Source organism: Amblyomma americanum, chromosome 1 (genome assembly GCF_052857255.1).
Source record: "Amblyomma americanum isolate KBUSLIRL-KWMA chromosome 1, ASM5285725v1, whole genome shotgun sequence".
NCBI lineage: Eukaryota > Metazoa > Arthropoda > Arachnida > Ixodida > Ixodidae > Amblyomma > Amblyomma americanum.
The window spans coordinates 504,085,785-504,109,582 of NC_135497.1; the positions used below are offsets into that span (position 1 = coordinate 504,085,785).

General features: G+C 47.1%; 2 protein-coding genes and 1 long non-coding RNA gene across 3 annotated transcripts; 1 reads left to right on the forward strand and 2 right to left on the reverse strand.

The window, feature by feature from the left end:
• Positions 1-2,695: 2,695 nt before the first annotated feature.
• Positions 2,696-11,592, reverse strand: LOC144106397 (uncharacterized). Its single transcript, XM_077639199.1, has 2 exons — positions 11,512-11,592; positions 2,696-3,623 (listed from the first exon to the last, which is right to left on the reverse strand). The coding sequence occupies exon 2, from the start codon at positions 3,357-3,359 to the stop codon at positions 2,931-2,933; it is 429 nt and encodes a 142-aa protein (XP_077495325.1). The 5' UTR covers positions 3,360-3,623; positions 11,512-11,592; the 3' UTR covers positions 2,696-2,930.
• A 5,063-nt stretch (positions 11,593-16,655) lies between these two features.
• Positions 16,656-20,640, reverse strand: LOC144106404 (uncharacterized). Its single transcript, XM_077639211.1, has 3 exons — positions 20,484-20,640; positions 18,083-18,257; positions 16,656-17,392 (listed from the first exon to the last, which is right to left on the reverse strand). Exons 2-3 carry the CDS (start codon positions 18,115-18,117, stop codon positions 16,894-16,896), a joined length of 534 nt encoding a protein of 177 aa, XP_077495337.1. The 5' UTR covers positions 18,118-18,257; positions 20,484-20,640; the 3' UTR covers positions 16,656-16,893.
• A 350-nt stretch (positions 20,641-20,990) lies between these two features.
• On the forward strand, positions 20,991-22,136 carry LOC144106414 (uncharacterized). Its single transcript, XR_013308992.1, has 3 exons — positions 20,991-21,080; positions 21,271-21,358; positions 21,996-22,136. It is a non-coding gene; the product is annotated as an uncharacterized LOC144106414 (long non-coding RNA).
• Positions 22,137-23,798: the final 1,662 nt, after the last annotated feature.

Sequence of the window (23,798 nt, forward strand, 5' to 3'; positions counted from 1 at the left end):
TCATTGAGCACTTTTTTTTGTTTCATTTGGTTCGCGTAGCTTTTCACTGTATTGACGAAAATGTCTGTCCGCCATGTTTTCTAAAAGCACCTCTGAATTGAATACGAAAGTACTGCTCTATTAACAGCACTTATTCCATTTATGCTCAGCAGGCAACTATATCTGCGCATGCAAACTTTATACCTGGTGGGTTAGTTAAACAGCCTCTTCTGTCATTGTTGCGAGTCTTGTGTCCTGTTTTCCAGTTACTGAAATAAAACTTAATAAGATTTGCATTGTCTCTATTTATTCGAGCTAAACTCGATCATCATAACAATGTCATAAATAACTGCTCGCTAACTCAGGGGCTCAAGAACAGCTCCCACACAAGGAGCTATAGCTGCATCTATAAATATACCGTTAAGACAATAAGATAGTATAGGGAGTTTGCACGAAAGCCGGCGGCGCTATGCATTCTGGGTAGTCCTCCATTTTGTCGTCCTTGGTAGCAGCCGACGCAGGAAGCGCACGTTGGTTTTTACGCTCGCGTAGTACGTGCGTGCAACAGTGCTGGCGTTACGGTGTACTGTGCTGTTGTGAGCTGCACCAGCAGAACCCAAAGCAAAGCGCAGAAACTGAAGACAGGACAGGCCGACTGCCGGTTCTTCAAGATTCCAAAAATACGCCTGCACGAGTGCGAGAAAGCAAAGCAGCTTTCATATCGACGCCGACGCGAGTGGCTGGCGCGTATTAACAGGAGTGAGACTGACGCCAATCCAGACAAGTATAAAGTCTGTGCACTCCACTTCGTTTCAGGTGCGTACAACGATTATTTGGCTTACTGCGCGTTTGTTTTTTACTTCTGCACTCGCGCTTTACGCTTTGCAAAACAGGCACCCCACGATGCGTCTCTTCGTAGTTTTTCCTAAACATGCGCCTCGAATGTATTTGAAAGTTAGGAACTGCTGCCGAAAGTGATCACTCTTGGTCACACGCGTACATTTATTTTCTAGGTCGGCCGTCTAAACTTTTCGACGATTCCAGCCCCGACTGGACCTCATCGCTGCACCTGGGTTATGCCTTAAAGAAACCAGATCAGTCCACGGGTGGTTCACCTGGGCGCAAATGACAACGGCGACGAAAGGAATTAGTACTTCACGAAAAAAAAAGGTTTTATGTCCTTACCTGTGTTTTGAGTATCACTGTGTCGGCTACGACCGTTTTCATGCATGGCTCGCGTACCCATCCACTTGTGAGGAAGTTGTGCCCTTCCAAAGCTTTTCTGGCCTTAAGCTGCTGCCGAGTAACAAAACTAGTTCTCAGAACTAGAAATTCGTGAATATCGGCGATGTCGACGGGCGGCCACAAGTTGAAATCGACAGTGCAGTCATCCGCGCGTAGCGTGAATGGGTCCACGCCGCACTGTTTTGTTTTCTGCTCGTAGCGCCCGGTCTTTCGGGCACAGAGTCGACACGTAGGTCTCTGACGAAACTGCCGACATCTTTAAAGCACGCCGGGGCGGCGAATATGCAACCCCTTGTTAGTTTTGATGACTGCAGAAGACGATACGGCACTCGGACAAAAACACTGCTGCCTGGCCTGGGTGCGTCGGCTGCTAACAAGGACGACAAAATGGCGGACTACCTAGAATGCATAGCGCCGCCGGCTTTCGTGCAAACTCCCTATATGGGACTGTTTAAACGACAAAACTTTGAAATTCAACTCGACACGCAAGGCGAAGGCGAAGGAAAAAGACAACGATCACTGACTATATATTACTACATAGTCTGATACTGTGATCTTCCCTTCTTTCTTCGTCTGTCTCGTGCCCTGAACATCGAGGTGTTCGCTGATCAATTTTTCACACCAGAAATCATTCTGCTTTGGCATCCCGTTTCTGTTTTTAATTATAGCGTCATTGTTCATTTGTCCAGCCATTTCAAAGAGGACTCGTATTTGGAGCATATGGGCTTTTCTGCAAGTTACGTGGCCAGTCAAGACCTAATTCGGCCCAGAGGCGAACCTCACGGAGCGAACGTACGACGTAACTGGACACCAGATCCGTGGCGACCCACGGGGCAGTTCTCCTCTTGTCAACAAACAATAAGCGGTAATGACGGTAGTAGGCGCAATGCCGAGCGTCTCTTTTTCGACAGTCCGTCGTGCGCTTGGTAGAAGAAAGGCTATTTTCCGAACACGTGTGTTGCAGCTAACTCATGAGCCATTTTTAACGTAGTTTTAATCGAAAACAATGGCGAAGGTGCTATGCGCATGCGTGGGACGTTACTGGAAATAAACCTTAATTACAGTACACTTTCTTCGCTTCAGAACTTTTTGTCACGAGCTTGTGCACGTAACAGCCTATTTACGGATGTGATGATCACACGCTTTTGTTAAGAATATATAGTACGGATATTGGAGGTAAACTTATTACACAGCGAAAAGAACTGCAACCATTAAGATTTTTTAAATTTCAATTAATGATGTAGTTTAATCGCATAACCAATAGACATTGGAATGCAAATTCCTTATATCACGTATCATCTCGAAGAGAATAGTTCGTTTTTAAGCACCAGTAACGTATCGAAAGATTTGGAAGTTTTCGGGTAATACTTACAATAAAAACAGAATGCAATGGCGCAGTTTTGAAAATGAAAAGAATAGCGAAAGGGCGCTAAAAGTGCTCTCAGTGATTCAACACTGAAGGCGCGTGAGCCTCGGACGTTTCTGCGTTGGAAGTCTCGGGCGAATAGTCGAAGCAAACGAAGACAGGCGTACTTCAAACAGCGCAGTAGACGCCGACGGTCGAAGAAGCCCCGGCCGATCAACGCTGTTGCTTCCCCACAAACAGGTCCTCCAAGGGGCGCTCGCCTCTGGTAGAGGATTCGTTGGGACTTGCAGGACCCTCGGACAGCGTGCCTACGGTAGCGCCTTCACGAGTCCCGGAGACCTCAGGGAGCTCTTTTGATGTCTGCGGCCAGTTGATTCAGGTGTTCCACCGGCTCAGGATGCACCTCTCCACCACGCTCAGTGACCTCGGCGAGAAGGGCCTGCGTAGCGCACAAGTGCTCGTCTTCAGTCTGACTCGCAGGTGATTCGGACAGCGACTGCTGGACAGGGGGGCTTTGGCGGTCGACGCTTCTTGCTTCCTCTTGGCGTCTTTTGCAGCTGTAGATGTGCGGGACGAAGTCACCAGGCGGGATGTCCTCCCGTCGGCAGTGGAAGCACATCTTCGGGTGGTGAGGACAGTTCTTCAAGTAGTGCTCCTCAAGGTGCCGAAGCTCACTGCTCTGCGTGCAGCCGTACCAGATGTTAGGGCAGTAGACGCGCAGAGTTCCCAGGTCCTTGGCGTTGAAGTCAAGTCTCGTGACGCCACGCATGCTGAACTTGGCATGGCCTTCGGGCGAAGTGCCTTCCCCTCTTTCCCTGCACTTGGCGGGGGCCTCTTTGATGGAAACGTCCAGGCAGCTGGCGCATACGGCATTGCCGCACGGAGCAAGATACTGGACCGGCAGCACGTCGTGGCACAAGCAACACACCCGCGCTTTGGGCAGTGGATCAAGGAAAGTGAGCCGGCGGCAGTCGACGAAGGAGTCGTATCCCCGCACGGTGTACCGATGTCCGAAATCTTGGGCCTGCAATTCCTGCGCAGGGGAACGGCATGAATGTGGGCAACAGCGATACTTGGAGCAGTGCCGCCATCCGAGCGTGAGGACGCAATGGTTCTAGTCGATCTCGTTCAGCCTAATAATAGAACAAAAAAAGAGCTAACCTTTTCACAGATAAAGGTGTTTGGTTTGGTTGGTTTTATCGGGTTTAGCAATCCAAAGTGACGCAGGCTATGAAGGACGCCGCAGTGGAGGGCTCCGGTAATTTCTACCACCCGGTGTTCTTTGACATGCACTGACGTTGCACAGTACATGGGCCTCCAGCTTTTCGCCTCCATCGAAATGTGCCCGCCGCGGCCAGCATCGACTGCGCGTCATACGGGTCGGCAGCCCAGAGCCATAACCACTGAGCCACCGCGGCGGGTTACAGATAAAGATGCGTCTTACGAGTAATAGGCGTAGTAAAACATGCATAGAGCCTACCGACAGCAGTTCTCAGCTGCCACTTGAATATTTGCATTGCGTGCAAACATATTTTTGAACCCCTCTTGCCTTTAAAAAAGATGAAGGAACTAAAATTGGCGCACGGCTCGTGAAACCACAGATAGCTTTCGTTAACAATATTTCAAGACCGTTTCGGTATCTTCCTCGAAAGGAAATTTCAGTCCCGGCGGTCGACTGTAGCGCTCGACCACGTGGCATAGGCCGCGGGTTTGCGCCGTCGGCAAAACAGCCACAGTTCCACTTTCTATCGTAATAACCCGAATGCAGCGCGAGGGCCGACTTTGCAAACACGAAACAGGACAAAAAGAAAAGAAGTATAGCTCGATAGTAATCTGATTAGCCAAAGAAAATTGCTTCCTTGTGGACAGCCATCACAGGAAGGCGATGACACGCGAGCCTTAACACAGTGCAGCAGTTGCTATCTGCTGTTATCGACGTAAGGGTTCAAGCGGTAACCGCCTGAGGCGATACTCCGCGATACGTCGCGGGATGACGCCGCCGTCGCCCATCGATGCCGCTGGCGCAAACCGCACGAAGCGACGGGACTCGGCGTCGGCTAGCGGCGCGTTTTCAGCGCTGCTCGATTGCGTTAATTAACGCGTAGAACAACGCTCTTAAGGCTTCATACAAGATAAAACACAACAAAACATTAAAAAAATATATTTTGGTAATTTTATTTTTAGTCGACTACACAAGGTCACGTGACGCAGAAAAGCGCGCCCGAGGGACGCTGCGATGAGGCGCCAGGCGACATTCCGACGCTCTTGTGACGTATAGTGCGTGTAGGACATATCCCACAGCACCTTTTACTTTTGAACTTCATTAATGAGCCTTTCATTAAATTCTTGCATAGCTGCCATGGTGAGGGATGCATCGGCTTTTGCTGCGCTGAAAGGCCGCTGAAAAGAAAAATCGACTTTCGCGCGCAAAACGGATCGGAAGTACGCATCCGCAAGGCCTACCGTCATTGGCCAAGTATATAGATGTCTCAATGGCTTAATATTTTTGGCTATAACTGCCGCAATGCTCTGCTTGGACCAGACGTTTACTGGCTGCTAGTCAGAAATGTAAGTCGCTATAGTGAGAACAGTACTACACTTTGCGTGGAAATTTCTTACGCTAAAGCACAGGGATTTCGTTGAGGCGCTTTGTGTTCACTCATGCCACACCCTACTCAAAAAATAAGTAGAAAGCGTCACAGCCGGGAGGAGGATTTAAAACCGCATCGCGCGAAGAGATCCGCTCCCCGCACCCGCTTTCCTTGATAACAGAGCACAATATCACGATACACGAGTGCCTAAATAACGCTTGCCTTTGCAGAATGAGTCGTGTGCAAAACTCCTCGCACTTGAAATGCGCCCGTTAGTCAGGAATACTCAGAGATGCACGTTAAAAATAGTGACTCATATTTACTACACAAGCCATTCTACAGCAGTCACATAAACAGCTTAGAGATAAGGGCTCAGTACCGAACAAGAACTGTGCTGTCATGGTGGAACCATCACCTTCCACGCTCTCGGTGTAATGACACCAGATGAATCGCAACGGCACTTAGCGGCATATCTATTCGTTGTCGTGGAGACATCTATACAACAGCGCTTAAACGTTATACTTTACAGCAAAACTCATGACAACAGCATGAGAATGCGCCGGCGACGGACTGAAGGAGCTGATCAAACGATGTGGTTCCGCGTGCATATCCATCATTGACTACATCTCGGCGTCGATGTAGTCAATGATACACCACTGGCCTTACCAGTCCGGTGAGTGCCGCCGCCCTTAAGGCTCTGCTAGCACTTTGAGACTGACATGCAGGAGTGTTGTCATTATTTCAGGAAGACCGCGAAATACGCACCTAAACGGAACGTGAAATATATTGATAGCTGCGTCCTCCTTCGCATGACTGCCTCGAATGCGCAGCTTTATCACGACTAACGAAGTATTAATGCGAAAGTATTTCTTGCCTCATGAGTGGCGTGTACAGAATTTGTCACCACGGGCTGTGGACACAGCGTGTCTTCATGAAATGTCGATCATCCGGTAAGAGTGCAATTATGATTTGTAAGGATTAATAAGAATTTCATGGAAGGTATAAGTGGTGGAATTACTAACTAAAAACCATTTAAATAAGAATTCATATAATTTAGTTAAATAATCCGAGTAATTCATGATATTGGTGGATTAGAAGTAATCACTAGAGAATTGAGAAAACAATAAAATAATAATCAAGTAATCGATTAATATTAGAAGTAATTAATAATTGAAGGTATGCAATAAATATGTATTACATTGATCGATTAATTGAGTTATTCCTATTTTTAAAATTTTAACCAAGTAATTGTTAATTGTACAGTATTATTTATTTGATCGAGCAATTACGTAATTAAATAAGTAATATCAATGATTATTACAATATTAAGTAACAGAGAAGGCAACGGTACTCGAAAGATGAGAAAACATAAGTGCACCTTCAATTTTTTTCACACCGACAGTGGGATTCGACATGTTTTGCTCCTTGAGCTTCATTATTTTTTCCTGCCTTTTCCTACTAAATGCAGTGGCAACTGCATCACCGGCGCTAAAATGTGAAGCCTCTGACAGAGCTTTAACCGATGTGACAGCCGCTAAGAGAATCTTCACGGTGTCTTATTTAGTGCTCCTTTTATGAAAGCTCTCAAGCTCTCGGCAGTTTCTGGACAACTTAACAAGTTGGTGACGTAGAGCGCGGTAGTCCTCGTTCAGTGCACGCTCTTTCATGTGGATTGAGCGTGATATAAATTTGAACTCCGCATATTTTGAATAAATTCTGGATCCCCCTTTGATTTTGAAAAATTCTGAATCCGCTTGAGGCATTCTAAAGGAAAGTGACACTGCCGTAAGGCGCTAAGCTGCACCTCTATTTGTCGGAATCGAAGAGGTCAACTTCGGTGACCAACATAAGAGAAATTATTGCGTGCAAGACATCGACCACTTTCTGAAATTACTTTATTCGGCCGGTTAGGTTTATCCCACGGGGAAAATAGCAGGGAAGAGTAGATTCTTGAGAACACAAAAAGGTCAGCACACGGCGACAAAAGAGTAGACTGAACAACGTTTCGACTGGACGACTTGCCGTTGGCGAAGACCCCTCGTCTTGCCACAGCACAGGTCAGCGGGCTGTTTTCCTCTGACCCCTTGTTGAAGCTTGTATTGTAATCCTAGCTGGCACACAAAGGGGCACATTTCGGTCGGGCAGCCCTATAGACTCACCAGCTGGTGTTTATCTCGTTGCAGAGGCAACGCACGTGGCGCGCGATGTAGCTACAGTCGAAGACCTTGAGCACCATCGGTGCACAGCGGACACCGGACACACGGAAGATGTCAGCGTGCTCGCTCTCGTGGAGCTTCACGCAGGTCTCAACACCGCTGCACAGTGGCACCAAGGCATATATCTTCGTCCTTCATACAGAGCAAACTTTCGCGGAAGCTAGCGCCATGACCTGCCAAAGGTACGAAGCCAATATACTCAAGATATCATTCAGGTGGCAATAGAGGAAGCCAGAGCTGGATTCAGCCAATTAGAGATCGAATGATTAAAGCAGCCCGGCCGTTAGATTTCTCCGGCACTTGCTCGTACCCGTGACATCACCCGTCTCGGTGGCCTTGTGTGCGAAAGCCAAGGTTTTCTGTCATCAAGGGCAGTTACTAAGCGCGAAGAATCTGGAGTTTATTAAGAATTCGGGTGGAGGTTCGCTAATGTCAACTGCTTTTCCTTCCTATTCTGGTGCTGCCGGTTGTGAGTTAATACACAAAACTGGCATCGTGTGCAGCGGCATAATTATGCAATAAGTTAACGATCGCGAGTGATCGTCCGATTTTTGATTTTCTACAATTCGATGAAGACTTATTCAGAGCTGAGCCGACACCTTGGGCTCTCGAACAAGTAACTTCCCCGCACAAGGAACCCCGCTTAATACTGCTCATTTCTGGCTCAGTCTATATGCAGTAAGCCAAAGCTTTTCTGTAGAATCCCTTAAGTTCACAAGGAATGCTGGCATCAGGGAAGCGTCAGACATACATTATCACGAGAAACTTTTATCTTCCTTGAAACCCGGCCTATCTGTATAAAGAATTTGCTCCACCTCATCACCCAGCTAAAGCATGAAGTGCTATCTCGTGTAGGAGCACTCGCAAACTTTCTAGTTACTCAGGAGCAGTTGTTAACCTACTTCAGCTCGTCTGAGGAAATTTGGGTCCACATTGATGGTTGTCAGGATTGTTAACCTAGGTGCGCAATCAGCAGGCATGGAGTGTTTCTCTACTCGTGCCGCTCAAATGGTGAGGGGGTGATTTAGCTGGTTATTTATTCTTCAAAGTAGCTTCATTTCATAACGACACCAAAACGGTTAGACGAGAAAAGTGATGTAATCATGAACACAATTTGTGCTTTTGTTTTGCTGTCGCTGCGCTGCCAAAATAATTTTTCCAATTCACCCAATTTGCCATCTGTAAGCAGTTTGATTTGTAGCTGGTGGTCAGATAAATAGTTGTTGAACATTGGTGGCTATGACGCTAGTCGTGCCCTAACTTCACTGAGAATAAAACGTAGTCCAATCAAGGGTTTCTTGAATTTCCGCCACCACTCTTCAAGCGCGAGTTTCGCTGGCTCCTATCATTTGGCGGCAGCAGTATGCGCATGAACTATGCCACGCTTTCAGCTTATGATATATCAAGATGAGAGGGACGCTAACTGAAAAACTCAAACTATGCAAGAGGATAGATAATTCCCCGGGAACGCTACCGATGACTTTTCTATCGCGAAAGGTGTCTGCGTTGCTGAGAAAACAGCAAATGAAAATTCCGAAACACCTACGTTCGAAGCACCTCCAAAAAGAAACTGCCAAGAAGTTATTTTTATGCCGTCCTCTAAAGACCGGAAACGCGGCCGGAAATCGAAAACTCAAAAATTCATCTGCGGCAAAGTGGGATTGCAGGCCACCTTCGCCCCCCCCCCCCTTCCCCGAACTATTTCGATGGGGCTCTTCGCTGCATCACGTGCGTCTGCGTCACGATGCGACGTGCGCATACGGTAGAAATAGGCTCCGTTGCTGCGAATGAAAATTACATGAAGTTACCGCGAGCAGCCGGAGACTGCAGAACAAACTGCTGATCGTGCTGATGCATGTGTACATCGGCGAGAATAACGCGAGCATGTGGTCTTGGGTGCATTGTTCGCGGTCGTGAAGTGCACACGAAATCTTCGAGGGATACTCAATAACATGCGAGCAGCAGCCGTGCTCTAACGTATTTTATTCAACATCACTTCTGAGTGAAACATTGCACGCGTATTTCCCATCAAGCAGCGCACAGTACTGTCGATGGTTGCATGCTTGTTGAATAACTATGCAGTATGATTGCAGAGAACGCTTGTGATTCACTTGCTGTGGAAGTTGTGACTTTTACGTCTGTGAATTGGTTCCTGTCAGTTGTAAGCGAAAACAAACCACGGTACGCAGCGCCCAACTGCAGTCTGCCGCCTGCTGGCTGTAGCGGTCGGAAGGGGATTAACGCACAATCATGACGAACACGCGTCAGCTGGTTCAACGTTTCTCACGCGGAAAATCCTGACTTGCGTGCCGGCGTCTCACAGTACTGCGTACTACATGATAACCAGCACTGGAAAACTTTTTTCTTTAATGAGCCAAATAAGAGGTGATGGTGCATGCATATGGTGCTTCTCGCGTATTTTTCAGCACATCTAAAAGCATATCCGCTTTTCCACTGCGCAGAAAACGTGGAAGTCCACACACTTGTGTAGCGCTTCACACGCGGTTGATGTGCATATGGCATGCCCGTAAAAGCATGAGCACGTACTAAAGGTAAAAAAATAAACAAACTCTGGAATTTCATAACGCCAGCAGCCTATGCAAAGTAGCCAGTTCGGCGGATGAAGGGGGAATCAAACCGCTTCGCAGGCCGCGTGTCTAGCACACACAGCGCGAATGCGTTGAGAGGGAGTGGTTCTGAACTTGCTGCGTAAACGGCTACTCGCTGTCCGAGTGCACAGAATATGAAGCGAAAGACTCAGCGCTCGTGTTTGCGATTAACCTTTCTCTCCGTCATCTTTTTGTGTTGTTTTGATTACGAGACTCTTCGTACGGCCGGTTAAGCTCACCGCGCTGCTTCTATCGTATTTCGACGGTAATTCCCCATCGAGACGGCGAAATAGTGTTGTTCTCAAAAAGTTCACGAATACGTCACTCGTCGCCGCTGCTCAAACATTTAAGTAGCAGCCCCACGTGCACCTCATTTTTACTCAATTTTTTGGTTTACAAAGAATATGAGTTGTAACATGACTTATCAGCAAACCCCAAAGTTATCAATCCAGCCTGGATTAGTATCCCTTTTTAGTGTCCCATTAATGTAAATGTTTGCGGTGTCTGAAATATAAAGAATGAAAACCTTTTGCTCCGCCACATGTTTACATGCAAGAATCACCCATAATAAAGAAAGTGGTTTAAGCGATTATGGCCAAGTTAACGTCCGAAATACGTTTCTGTTTCTACCGTAGTCTCAAACGGTTCAGTTGCGGGCATAAGTCATTGCTTTGTTGTGCCACAGCACACTAAGTTTCGCTACAGCACACGACGTTTCACTAGAGCGCGAAAACTAATGCCAAACCTAACAAAGAAAAAGTACCTCAAAAACTTGGTTGCTTTTGAAAGTATCGTTAGAAAGAGCAGACGAATGCGATCATCAGGAACATTTTTTTACATTGCTGAACTAGTTTTTGTTTTGAGTTTAGACTTTCGACATTTCCAACATGAGGGACCTGACTGAATCTAATCCGTTTTACTATAGCGTATAGTTTTCAATGCATTCTTCACAAGAGATTATGACGACATATTAGGGACAAACTTTCAACGGAAAGTGGAAGGGAGGATGGCAGCAAGGCATAGCTAAAAGCATTTCATGCTCTTAAAGATAGAACAGCAACCCTTCTTGCTGCGGCCACTGTATGGATGATCACTCGACAGACAGTTTGAGAAGCATGTATCGCAAACAAAAAAGCAGGGACCACCTCCGCTGTAGTTATTACTACTGGAAAGTAAGCTAGGTTCTATACGAGCAGCCTCAAACAATCTTGTGTCTTTGGGGTCTTTCCTGGCCGCAACACGCGCTGCGATTTTCACACTTGATCCTTCAGCCCTGGTACATCTTGCGCATGCGCTTAATGAAACTGATGTTATCACTTAGCTTTAAATATTGTTTCTTTCGGTTTATTATGCATCTGTACCCATACGGATGTGTCTGGTTTGTACAATCGCTACTCATTCCCGGTTGTGTCGACTTTGTGTCTCTGTGTGTGCACTCTTAGCTGTCTCAAAAAAGGGCGACTGCCCGAACTTCTTCAAGCCCTTTGCCCTCTTAACCAACTCACAGTTCCTGCAGGATCTCGGAGAAGGCGACAGCCTCCGGCTGCCTGCAGGCCTTCAGCAGCTGCTCGAACACGTCCTGCGAATGACGGGGTGTCCGAAGCGGCTCTACCGGCGATACGAAGCACGGGGCGACAGCAGCTGCCGCGGCGCAACAAGCGTTTTGTTGGTGCTGGTCGAATGAACAGGCACCGAGAACTTCTTCCGATGGGCACTTGTTCTCAGGCAAAGCCAAGTAGGCAGTGTCCTCCGAGAGACCGCTGTTGTTCACATGCGACAACTCTGCGAGAGTGTATCGGGAACACCCTGAGTTCACAAAACAGTTACACATTGTTGACAGCCAACGTTGGAGTAGATTTCAGTTACAGAGCTATTACTCGTTACTATTCACTTGGATAATAAAACAAAAACTGATGCGTAATGATACAAATTAATATTTTAAATTGTTAAATGGGCAAAGCAAAATAGACGAAAAACTTCCTTCAGTGGGCCAGCGCGCATGAAGTCACATTTTAATCCGACAGATGCTCAACTCTAGAGTCTCGAAACCAATGCCTTTCGTAATATTTGAAGATGATTCAGTTAAGGACGAAATGCTTTTAGCACCCGTTATCGGCAAACTCAGGCGAACATCTTCAATAACCGCGGCGAACTTTACTGGCCGAACTCAATGATTATCGCCCACGGTTACTGAGCCTGAGAGCCTTGGTGTAATTATGGCCGCAGCGGCCGCATCTGTAGACAGGAGGAGAAATGGAAAATGTGTCTGCGTGATGTGCGATGTCAGTGCGCGTCAAGAAAACCCATGTGATTTAACTTATTCCGGAGCCCCTCGCTCAACGTCCGCGATAGGTTGTGTCTTCTTATAATTGGGAAAATAATTGGACGTTTTATCTTGTTTAGGATAAATGTGATACAGGTGCGCCAGCACAAGTCGTTGAGGTTTGTTCAACTTCGAGCAAAGGTCGGAGAAATCAGTGAGTGAGAGGTTCAGCGCTAGCGCTCTGAAACTGCCGTTTGGGCATGACGCGATATCGTTAATGGGTTAATACTCATATATGCGCAATTGGTCGTTCTCTAATTTACATTCATAGATCGCTGGGAGTCCTCGTACTCCTCCTGGCGCAGTGGTATAGCGGTTAAGCAATGCGCTAGTGCCCCGGGATGGCAGGTGCTGCCACCGGTAGGGTTGTGCGGCCCGGGTTGGCCTTCCCGAGCAATCTCCAATAACTGCCACCTGCCACAGTGGGGAGTTTGCTCACAATCTTAAGGTCAGGTTGTGATGGCTGCATAACGTCACGTGATCTAGGGTGCCCCCTAGGTTGCTTATGCGGGGATTTTCTCCTCACACGAGGGTACCGACGAGGGTACCGAGGGCGACGCCAGATTTTCTGCAGAGCGGGAACCTTAACGTTATAGCGTTAAAACTGTCTCAAACTGTCACAACTGCGATCGATCTTAAACTCATCCCGATCGCATTGTCTCAGCTGGCAAATCCTGGCACACTACTCCCCCCGCCCTCCCCCGTAACCCTAAAGCCCATAAGGATGCCTCGTTAAACTGACTGAAAATGGTAGAATCTCAGCAGGGAACTTTCGAAATCATATGTGACCTATTTTTGGCTAACAACGTGCACGATTAACACTAGTCTCCAGTGAAGAAACTTTTGTTAATACGCATAACCAAAGGCCACACCAAAAAGGTGTCGTTCTTCAGCACCAAGAAAGTCCCTCACAAAGATGACGACGTAAAAAGTCGCATTTTATTTAACTACCTCTTTGGCATCAAATAGCATTATCCGCTTATAGAACATTTCATTCAGGATGTACAAAGTTTGCATGTATTACAAGGTATGTTGTTGAACTGTTTCAGTGAGCTAAGGAAGTTGGACTGAGGGGATCAGGGAAGCAACAACACCAGGCATAGAGTGCGGCAGAACATGAAGATTCGTTTGATTTCCTTTGTGTTTAATTACCTGCACACTTCTAAATTATTTGCCTAAGTACAACAGCGTAACGTTTTCCTGATGCTAGAAGATCATCTAGCTAAAATTAAATCAGCTAACGAACAAAAGTTGTTTACCCCAGTCTGCTAACCCGGAGCGTCTTCTCTCGTCGCGCTGGTGGTGATGGGAAGGCTGCCACTCCAGGCGCTGAGGCCGCGATTCATCCAAGTCAGCCCAGTTGCCCTCTACGACTTCGGTCTCATCCGTGCCGTCCTCACTGGCATCGCTTCTTCGGCAGTATATATTGTCCAGGAGGGGGGTCTCAAAGGCCTCAGTGCTCGCACGATTCGCATCGTCGGCTCTGTTGACGTCATCTCTGGTGCAGCCGCCGTAGGAAGACGTCTGAGGACGCGGTGCCAGCTCCTCCGTACGCAAGGTGCCGCCGTGGTATTCGGCGGCGCTGAAGTCTTCGAGCACCCCTCCGCAAATGGTCGGGTTATAGCCCAGGAGGTCTGGCCAAACGGCGTCCCGAAGTCATCGTTTCAATCTTCCACCCACGTTCAACGGTTGATCTGTGTCGCTGCTGACGCTCACTGAGAGTTGCAGACGCCATATGTTAGGGAGGTATATGGAAAAGTAAGAAAATGGGTAGATGTTCGGTCAAAAGACCTCAGGCTAATGGCTTCATTTTCACCGGTTTCGTGGTACCCATATGCAGTCCAGTAGGATCTAAATACCTATTAGTTAAAAAACAAAACCATCGTCCTCATCAAAATTTTCTGGACCTTAATATGATGCTCGCATGGAAGCTGTTTGGCCTGAAGACTTTTGAGCCAGTTTGCACTGCATTGAACAAGAGCAACTTGGAAAGGAAGAATGGCCGACTAATGAGACGAAGTAGGGAAACAGGGAATGTAACATTGTGCAAACGACTGAAATCATTAAGCGGTTACTTCCTCCAAGGGAAGAACCATGCAGCGGACCGCATTCCAATAAAATCGGTTGTTAGTTTATTGTTTCTCGATCTACTTCTTCTCCCAGACCTCTTGGTAGCTTAATTCTTTAAACAGGAGATGCGGCTTTCAAATAGCGAAAAATGGCCAAAAATTTGGATTTGTGAACATCAAAGTATTTGATCGTGTTACTCGTTTTAATATGCAGTCCCAAAGTTTTATTGCCTGATTCTACCTTCAAGTAGTTCACAAAAGTGTTTTATTAGGAGGTCCTACATATCGTAAACCGTTCATATAGTCGGCATTTTTTGAACCCTCTGTGTCTTTCCGTCTTTTCGCTGTTGCGACTAAGCGGCGCGAGCTTTGCTACGGCAGAAACCTTGATTTATTGTTTTCAAGTCTAGCGCCTTAGCGGGACACCAAGCCAATCCAAAAAGAGAAAGTTTCAAGGTCTTGCCATGGGGCCGCCCCGCGTCGGCGTTGGTCACCTCAGTGATTGCCCTTAGCAAGTGGCAGTTCGCGCGGTATCTGCTTTTGCGCTCGCATAGCAACTCTCTCTCGTCTAGCGTTATATGGTTTTGGGCTCCGTAGGATTCTTCTTTAGGACGCCTTCATTATTACGAAAGGTTATGTTTTGATGGGTTGCTAGCTAGAACCACGTTCTGCACATAACTTCATTTGCCAACTTATAACCTAGGCTGTGAACTGAACATTGCTGCCTACAACGTATCATCAGGTGCTGCTAACCAGTTAGTTCTAAACTACTGAGCACACAGCTGATATGGTGCATAGTTTTCTTTTGTTCAGGCTTCGTTGCGCAGGAGCCTTTTCATAATATCCAAGACGTACAAGGAAAGAGCTGTTCCTCGCTGGCTGTCAGAAAACCCGTCAAGGGACTTCTTTGTCGGAGCACCGGTACTGATGCCGAATCGTCAGTGCCTGCAGCGAAAATAACAGATACGAAAGAGTGACGAAAGCAAAGAAAGTATTCAGCGCAAACTCTTAATCTTTTCAGGCACCATTCGTCATTTGTTGTTTATGCAGATGCTTTTTTCTTCCGCCCAAACTGAGTGTGTCCTGAAGCCAACTAATAAGCTTTTCAAGAAAAATACCCGCTGCTATTTATACATAGACATACAAAAAATTTCGTAGATATGCTAGAACGGTTGCAGATGAGTACCAGAAACGTCAGGGAATCCCATATTTGCTATTCTATACATGTTGAGATGATGCAAGAAAAGTAGTGGTAAAATGACGTTTACGGAAGGTAAAAATTGCCTACAAAAGTATGGTGGAAGCTGTGTTATCAAGCTCACTCCTTTCAGAAATGTTATATACGACATTAGCTCTGGGGCACAATAAGGGCCGCAGGTTGCGACATAAAAAAACTGAAAACTGGCTGAAGCACATGCATCAGTGCTGCCTGTAGCCCAGGCTAAGAAGAAGCTATAAATTCACAGTTTACACAGGTGTTTACATACACATCGAAGCGTTCAACCTGATCCAACTCCTTCGAGTCGCCGGCTATTCAACATAAGTAGCCATGAAGTTCAATGTTCAGCTTTTCACACACCCAATTTTACTGTGATCAGAAAAAGGTTTACGACACCCAAGACAGAGAGGTTAGTTTGATGCAAAATACCCTAGCCTGCAGCACTTTCCCCGGAACGGAAGTTAAAGGAGAGAGCCATAAAGTGTTATAATGGGTAGCAATTTATAGATAAGATTGGTGCGCGCCTGCGACACGACGTGGCTCCTGGTAGTCCGCTTCGCGCTGTGAAGCCAAGCACCACGCCCTGCAAGAACCCAGTACAACTCGGTTGACTTAGAAGCGGCCGGTGAGTGTGTCAGAGGTTTTAAAGATTCTAGGTCTCCAGGCGCATCATATGTCACAATTTAACGACCACTCATTGAGCAAGTGCTGCCTGCACAATCCTAGTACGTGCGCTTCCTCAATGCCCCAGAATCATCATATTTGTAAAAGCCTCTTCATTCAGATAAAAAAGACCCCTGTGTTTCGCATTTGATGCTATTGTCTAAGGAAGAAAAGTGCGAACTCCATACATCTGTGGTCCAGGGCTATCTCCTGTGTATGTGTCTGTCAGCCTATAGCAATGTCTTAGCATTCCAGTACCCTACGCCACACCATTCCTTTTGAAAATAAAAGTCATTGCTGTGTCGTTCAAGATAGCATGCGACGCAGACAACCGCTGAGCTCGAGGTGCAGATTAACAGTGCGTTTATTGGGCGCTTGCGCTCTTATATCAGCCACCCGGCTGGCCGGCTTGCACAGCATGGTTGCCAGTCTTGAAGGCCCTGGTTGCCAGATCCGATACATCTTTCTCCCTCTAAAAACAGAAAAAAACTAGCACAATACAACAGCAGATCGATTCAAGCAATTTGATGAAAGTCCTTTTGATACACGAGGCGGGTGGGCTTTTTCCTTAACCGGGTGCTCCGCCGAAGCCCAGCGTCGTCCGGCTCGGAATTCATGGTTTCCAGAGGACTATGTTGCCCTGGCTCAGGATGCTCTTGAGGCGTGTGGGCAGCCGTGGCTTGATCGTCACACGTGGGGCTCGAGTTGCCCAGGGACTCCTGTGGTGCCGCAAGCCTGGAAGAGAAGCACAGTCGCTAGCACTGTCTTCCGTACAGTCAGGAATGGTTTCCAGTGAGGGGTCGAACTCTTCGTTTGTTCGCAGCAGATGTTGACGGTTGCGACGAAGCTGATTCACGTCTTTTTTACGGACCATGTATGAGCGAGGGGCGACGGCGTTTTCTGCGAGGGCCTTTGTGGTCCACCCTCCCTTGTCGAGCAGCCTAACGGTGTCATGCTCGCCGAGTGCTTCTAGTGGACGTCTCTGAGGGTGGGCTTGGGTGTGCTTTTTGACCTCTGGTGCCCTACGGTCTGCGAAGTCAGGCAGCCTCGCTCTTAACCTCCTGCCCATGAGTAGCTCGCACGGGGCTTGTCCGGCCTCGAGTGGTGCTGTCCTGTTTTTAAGAAGGCGATCCAAAAGTATTCATTCACATATAGCGCCTTCTTGAGGAAACATTTCACCAAGTTCATCCCTTTCTCTGCCAAACCGTTTGAGCGTGGAAAACCGGGACTAGAAACAACATGGGCAAATTCAAACTGTTCTGCGAAAGCATGAAATGCCTGCGATGAAAGTTGTGGTCCGCCGTCCGTGCATACTTCAAGCGGGATGCCGTGACGTGCAAATATCATGGCCAGCTCCTCTATTACACAGTGGCTAGTAGTGTGAGAAAGCGGCTCTACTTCAGGGTAATTGGAATAGGCATCGTAGACTGCAAGGTAGTTCCGTAATGCTCGAACAAGTCCGCGCCTACCCTAGCCGACGGTAATGCGGGACAATGCCTTTGCATTAGGGGTTCACTTGGTTGCTTGTAAGCGAAACGGTGGCAGGTTTGGCACCTGGAAACTTTCTCAGTTATTTCTGCTGCCATACCAGGCCAATACATCAATACTCTGGCCATTGCTTTGCATTTTCCGACGCCCAAGTGGCCCCCGTGTAGGCGCTGCAACATTTCTTTTCTAGGGACTTCGGAATGACAACTCTATATCCACGCAACAGTACGCCTTCCACACTTGATAGCTGAGCTTCGAAGGGAGCTAGCTGACCTATAACGCTATGTCCATCTTGTAGGGCTTCAGTGACTCGCCTTAGCTCGTCGTCTTCACTCGTTTCTTTTGCCATCCGCTTGGCTGTTGTGTCGCTGACGAGAGTGGAGAGGCCGGCCGTTGCATGGGTGGCCACATTTTCTAGTTCGCTTTCAGGTGGCTCATCGCTGTCGCATCGGATTCTTGAGAGAGCATCGGCCAGAGCAAGGTCTCTCCCTAGGACGTACAGAAGAGAAATGTTGAACGGCATGAGGCACATAAAGAAACGCTGCAGGCGAGGAGGCATGTCTGACAGGTTCTTCTGGGCAATGGCTATCAGTGGTCGATGGTCCGTTTCCACTATTACGTCGACATTAAGACATTAGGTGTTATCTTTCAGCAGAATATGTCATGGGGTGTCCACGTGGACAGCATGCTAATTAAGCTAACACAAGTAATTGGGCTAGTATACCGCAATCGCAATTTACTACCACCAAAAATCTTACTGTTACTTTATAATACCTTATTCTCCTCCCGACTCAATTATTGTCACTTAGTTTGGTCTACGACAACTTACGGAAATTTGCAGAAGCTTCACAAGTTGCAGAAAAGGTTTGTAAGAGTAATAGAAAATCTGCCGTTTTATTCACATACGTATCATCTATTTCCCAAATACAACATAATTCCTGTTACCAAACTGTTTGATTATATCCTTTGCAAGGCAATTAAGAATGAAAACGCTAGCAACAGTTCATTTCTACATCGTCTAGCCAGGTTACAACCAAACACTACTACACGCCAGACACGTCACACGGAGCTCTGGAAAGTAAGGACGTTTCGCACAACATACGGCCTACAAACAATACAGAATAAACTACCCCGGTTACTAAATGATTTAAGTCATAAACATATCCAACTTGAAAAGGTGACGTTCAAAACACTCCGCCGGTATTTCAACATGTACTAGGACACATCGCTTGCCCTTCCTGTTTACTCTGTCACGTTGTTGTTTATCCTGACTGTACCGCTTGTCTGTATTCACATTGTTCTGAATTTTATTTGAAGCAAAATGTGCTTAATTTATCTGTTACTTTCGCTAAACTCATTGCCATCGCACATGAATGTTTCATTGCTTTTGTAAGTGCTTTCTAACTTCATTCTACCACATTTTCTGTATAATTTTATGTAGTTCTTGTGAGTGATTGTAATTGCAGATGTTTTCGTGTTTTGTTCTATTTTGTTTTTGGATGAGACATGCCGTTTCATTGCGCCTATGATGCTGTCAAGTGTATAGGGGGGCCTCCGGCTTTGTCAAGCTGTCGCTTGTGACAGCTTTTACTGCGGGTCTCCCGCGCCATGTATTCATAAGGCGCAAATAAAACCATTATTATTATTATTATTATTATTATTATTATTATTATTATTATTATTATTATTATTATTATTAAAATCGCGAAACCGTTCACATGCGAAGTTGCCTTGAAGTACAAATCCATCCTCTGCCTGAATTGCTTCCACTTTTCCGCCGGCGCTTCGGAGAGCAGTTGGCGATTAGGGGGCGGTAGTACTTCCATTGCGCTGGCTCAGTGGAAGCGGGGAATGGGCGTGATAAGAACTTCTGACACCATGTGTCGTTCAAGATAGCATGCGACGCAGACGACCGCTGAGCTCGAGGTGCAGAGTAACAGTGCGTTTATTGGGCGCTTGCGCTCTTATATCAGCCACCCGGCTGACCGGCTTCCACAGCATGGTTACCAGTCTTGAGGACCCTGGTTACCAGATCCGATACAGTTACCACCACCACTGCCCGATTTGCTGGTGTTTGTGTTGAAACCGAAGGCATGCCCATAAATCACGGGAAGCGAAGTACTAAACCATACCTTGTAATTTGAGAACGGTACATGTCTGGCACTTGCCTACCTCTACAGCAATCACGATAAGCCTGCCAATGTGTGTGCAAATGCTCTTGCGCTTGCAAATCAGGCGCGATTTTAATAGGGGAGCAGCTAACCAGAATCACTAGCGCCTGCGAGAGCCTTCTCTTTCGTGCCATATGTCGTATGTGCAGCCGCTGACAAAGCAATGAATTGAAGGGGATTGCTTCCAGCTCATGCAGAGAGGCTATTGTAGCATCACCGAAATTCGTAGGCGTTGTAGAGAACTTTTCTGATTTTTAGTAAATCTAGAACACTGTAGGCATTGTAGTTTCTCTCGCTTTCCCAACTTTCTCATTGTACAGCACAACGAAAAACAAGTTGTATTGCTCTGTTCTGCAGGAAATGGTGCTACGTGGTAGCACGCACTGCCACGTGGTATGAAATGGGCATGCTGTGCTCGTCAGTAAACTCTATAGCGCGTAGCATACATGATGAAACACGGTATTACAGCGACCCAGTGAATGTGAAATGGCATTTAGAGGAGCTGACATGTCAGTGCTTTGACCAAAGCGATGACACAACGTACCTGTGCTCTCTGCTGGCCCAAAATTCGCGAGCGCCGGGAATTGCACGCTCGGGATCGGCACCGAATGGCGTCGCCGACCAAGTCTGTAACTTCGCAGTGTAGGACCGCCTGGACATGAGAGCGGCAGTGAACAGCATGCGTCTTTGTTGAAGTTGTTCTGTTTATTCACTGCAATAGCGATAAAAAAAATGTATAACACTGAGCTCGACCATTAGTTAGGAAAACACCGTTCCCCGAAGCAGAAAAAAAAATTCAAACCACTGGCAGAAATGTGCCGCGAACATAATAATTAAGACTTTGAAGACGGCAAAGTAAATTTCCTTATCGCCAGTGATAACAGAGGCTATTAAACTTTAATAAATAAATCAATGAAACAGCGCACTCTCTGATTTTTTAACCTATAAGGTGTAATCACTTATCCGATTTGTGCCTGAGTGGCCCACATTACCACAGAGCAAAGGACAGTAATACTTGCACGTTTCAACAAACATCCAACATCCAAACTGCCGACGTGGTGCAAAGAGCTGCCGCCTTCACCTGTCCCTGTTCGCGGCCATCGACTGCGGGAGGCGGCGCATCGATGCCCTGAGAGTCCAAGTAAGCAAACTGCTCGCAAACCTTGGTTGTCTGTTAGGCCAAGTCAGTTAGCTATTGATAGGACTCTCCCTCTGTTTTGTTTGCATTGTATGTATGAGCGGTATTTACGAGTTCTGCGTCGTATGAAATGTGTCGTTTGCAACCGCCTTGCTTTACTGTTCTACATGTATTATTCATTTTTCTTTTGCAGATAGCTGCCGTGTCTTCGTCACCTCGAGGCTCTCCCCTCTTTGAACCCAGCACTTCAGTATCGGAGCCTCAACTCTCCCGTTGTTTGAGTACGCTTTCTCAATAAGCATTTCTTACTTTCGTTATGACCTCCTTATAGTTACGTTTTATTGCAAAGCTCATTGCAAATTCTTTTACTTGCATTGGTTTCTTTTCATTTACTCAGCGATAGCTGTTTGCGTGTTGTCCTGTGATGCACGCACTCCCTTGCACCCATGTGCTCTACACACAACTTGCATAGCCGCCATACTAAACCTGAGGCGCAAAATCCTCTTATGCACCATAAAACCCCGGTCCAACTAAACACCCTTAATCCCGACACCCGCACCCGTTGACCACTTACTGTACCCGGCTACTCCTACATACTTCACGCCGGATTACTACACCCGCTTATGTCCCTAGACATATGTTATGGATGGATGAGCGATCGTGCGTGACTCGTGCCTACCGTACCCCACATCCCTACCCTTTGCCACAGGGTAAGCGTCCGGTCACTCGTTGCCGGCCGCACACGCAAAATATCCACGATATTCGTCTTACACCTAAAGGGCAAATGTCAGAGAATTTAATTATTTGGTGCAGAACAAATTTGTTAGGCCAATAGTAATATTCGTTGGATGCTGTCGGCATGCGCGCGCAACTTGCTTGTTTGTGCCGTTTTGTTTACGTTGCCTTTTGTTTCTGCAGGTAGGCCGGCTCTTACTTTCCCGTTCAACACAAGCCAACTGGACGTGCTATTTTGTGAATCGGGACTGGCACAAAATACTTAATTTTGCTGGGTGGCTGAGCAGTTCGGTGCATGCAACTCTGCTGGCCAAATATTTGGAATTTCGCTACGTTCCTCGCTGCATAATAATGAAGATAATTTTTACTTGAACATAAAATGAAGTGCCCATAAGGCGATGCGCGATGCGGAAGAGGAAAAGAAAAACGCGCGCGAAATGCGCCTACCAGCTGTTCTAGTTTGGTTAATCACTATGATTGAGATAAATGGTTGATATATTTATTTTAATGCCTATCACAGCGCACGCGCATCCCAAAAACAATGTATGTGCAGCACCATCGCTCACATGCAAATACTCACTCGTGTGCAAGAAACATTTCGACTACTTTTATTCTTAGAAATTTTTTACATGTCACACGTCGGAACAATGAGGCGATTATTGATCTTGTCTCACACGCGTCTGCATAACGCAACTATTGATGTCAGTCTCCAAATTAATTTTTTGTATTACCTGACTGGCGGAGGGCTTTACTGACAAAAAAAAAGATGAAAAGGAGTTTCGTTAGCTCGTCTCAACACTTCCAACAAAAGCATTCCTAACAGGAATGAGTGTATGAACGCAGTTTTTCGCGAACTGGAAGATTTGACTACAATAGTTTCTCATCTACAGGCTTGTATTTTTTTCTATTTACTTTTTTGGTATCGTCAACTGATCGATGTGAGTGAATGAAAACCTTTCAAAGAATTTGCTGCACATTGAACGGATGGACCATTACTTTCAATATTTCCATTATAGTACCTTACAATTTACCAATATTAATTTTTCCCCCAATAATGTAAAACACGTCTAGGAAATATCTAGCATTCCACTGACAGCTCTTGGCCATTTGAGTTAGAGAAATATTCTGGCTAATATTCCTGTTTCGTTTTTTATGGCAGCCCTCAACCGAACAATAAGTTTCTCCACTCTTTGAAAGTCGCGGAATTCCAGCCATGACTCACAACGAGCGGCAACCCCTCTTTTGTGCATTTGCGAGCAGGACGGCACGTGCTCACAATGAGAGAAAGAGCGCCAGCGGTGCGAAAAGTACGCGTACCAGTCGAGACGTTGCTCACTCAATGCGCTCCTCTGGCGACGTGCCCGGACAGAAGTTCGGAAGTGACCGCCAGGGGGAGAGGCGCTACGCGTGCTTCGCCCGCTTTCTGTATCACCGAAATCACGTGACGACCATGATGCTCTGCAGCGCGAGCGAACATCGGGGTTGTTAAGTGGAAGCCCACGGGGCCGATGCCCCCCCCCCCCCCCCCGCACCTGTTACCAGGAGCGATCATGCCCGGGGAAGGGGGGGGAATCGAGGAATGTACGTCGAGGCGTGACGCCCCCTTAGGGTGAGAGCTGCGCATTCCACTGGGCTCGCGACAGCCCACGGGGAGTCGAGGAATGTACGTCGAGGCGTGACGCCCGCTTAGGGTGAGAGATGCGCATTCCACTGGGCTCGCGACAGCCCACGGGGCCAATGCCCCCCCTCCCCCCCCCCTCCCGCACCTGTTACCAGGAGCGATCATGCCCGGGGCGGGCCCTGGGCTCCGCCCACTAGTACATACGATGCATTTGCTTTGCTATTGGTCCAAATTGGGCGAGAGCTAGATTACTCAAGCTCCGCCCAATTATCGAAGGGCTTAAAACCTGCGGGAAACGACGACTTGGGACGAGCGCGCCGAGTCTCAAGCTCGGCCGTTTTTAACAGCCTTTTTTAAACAGCCTT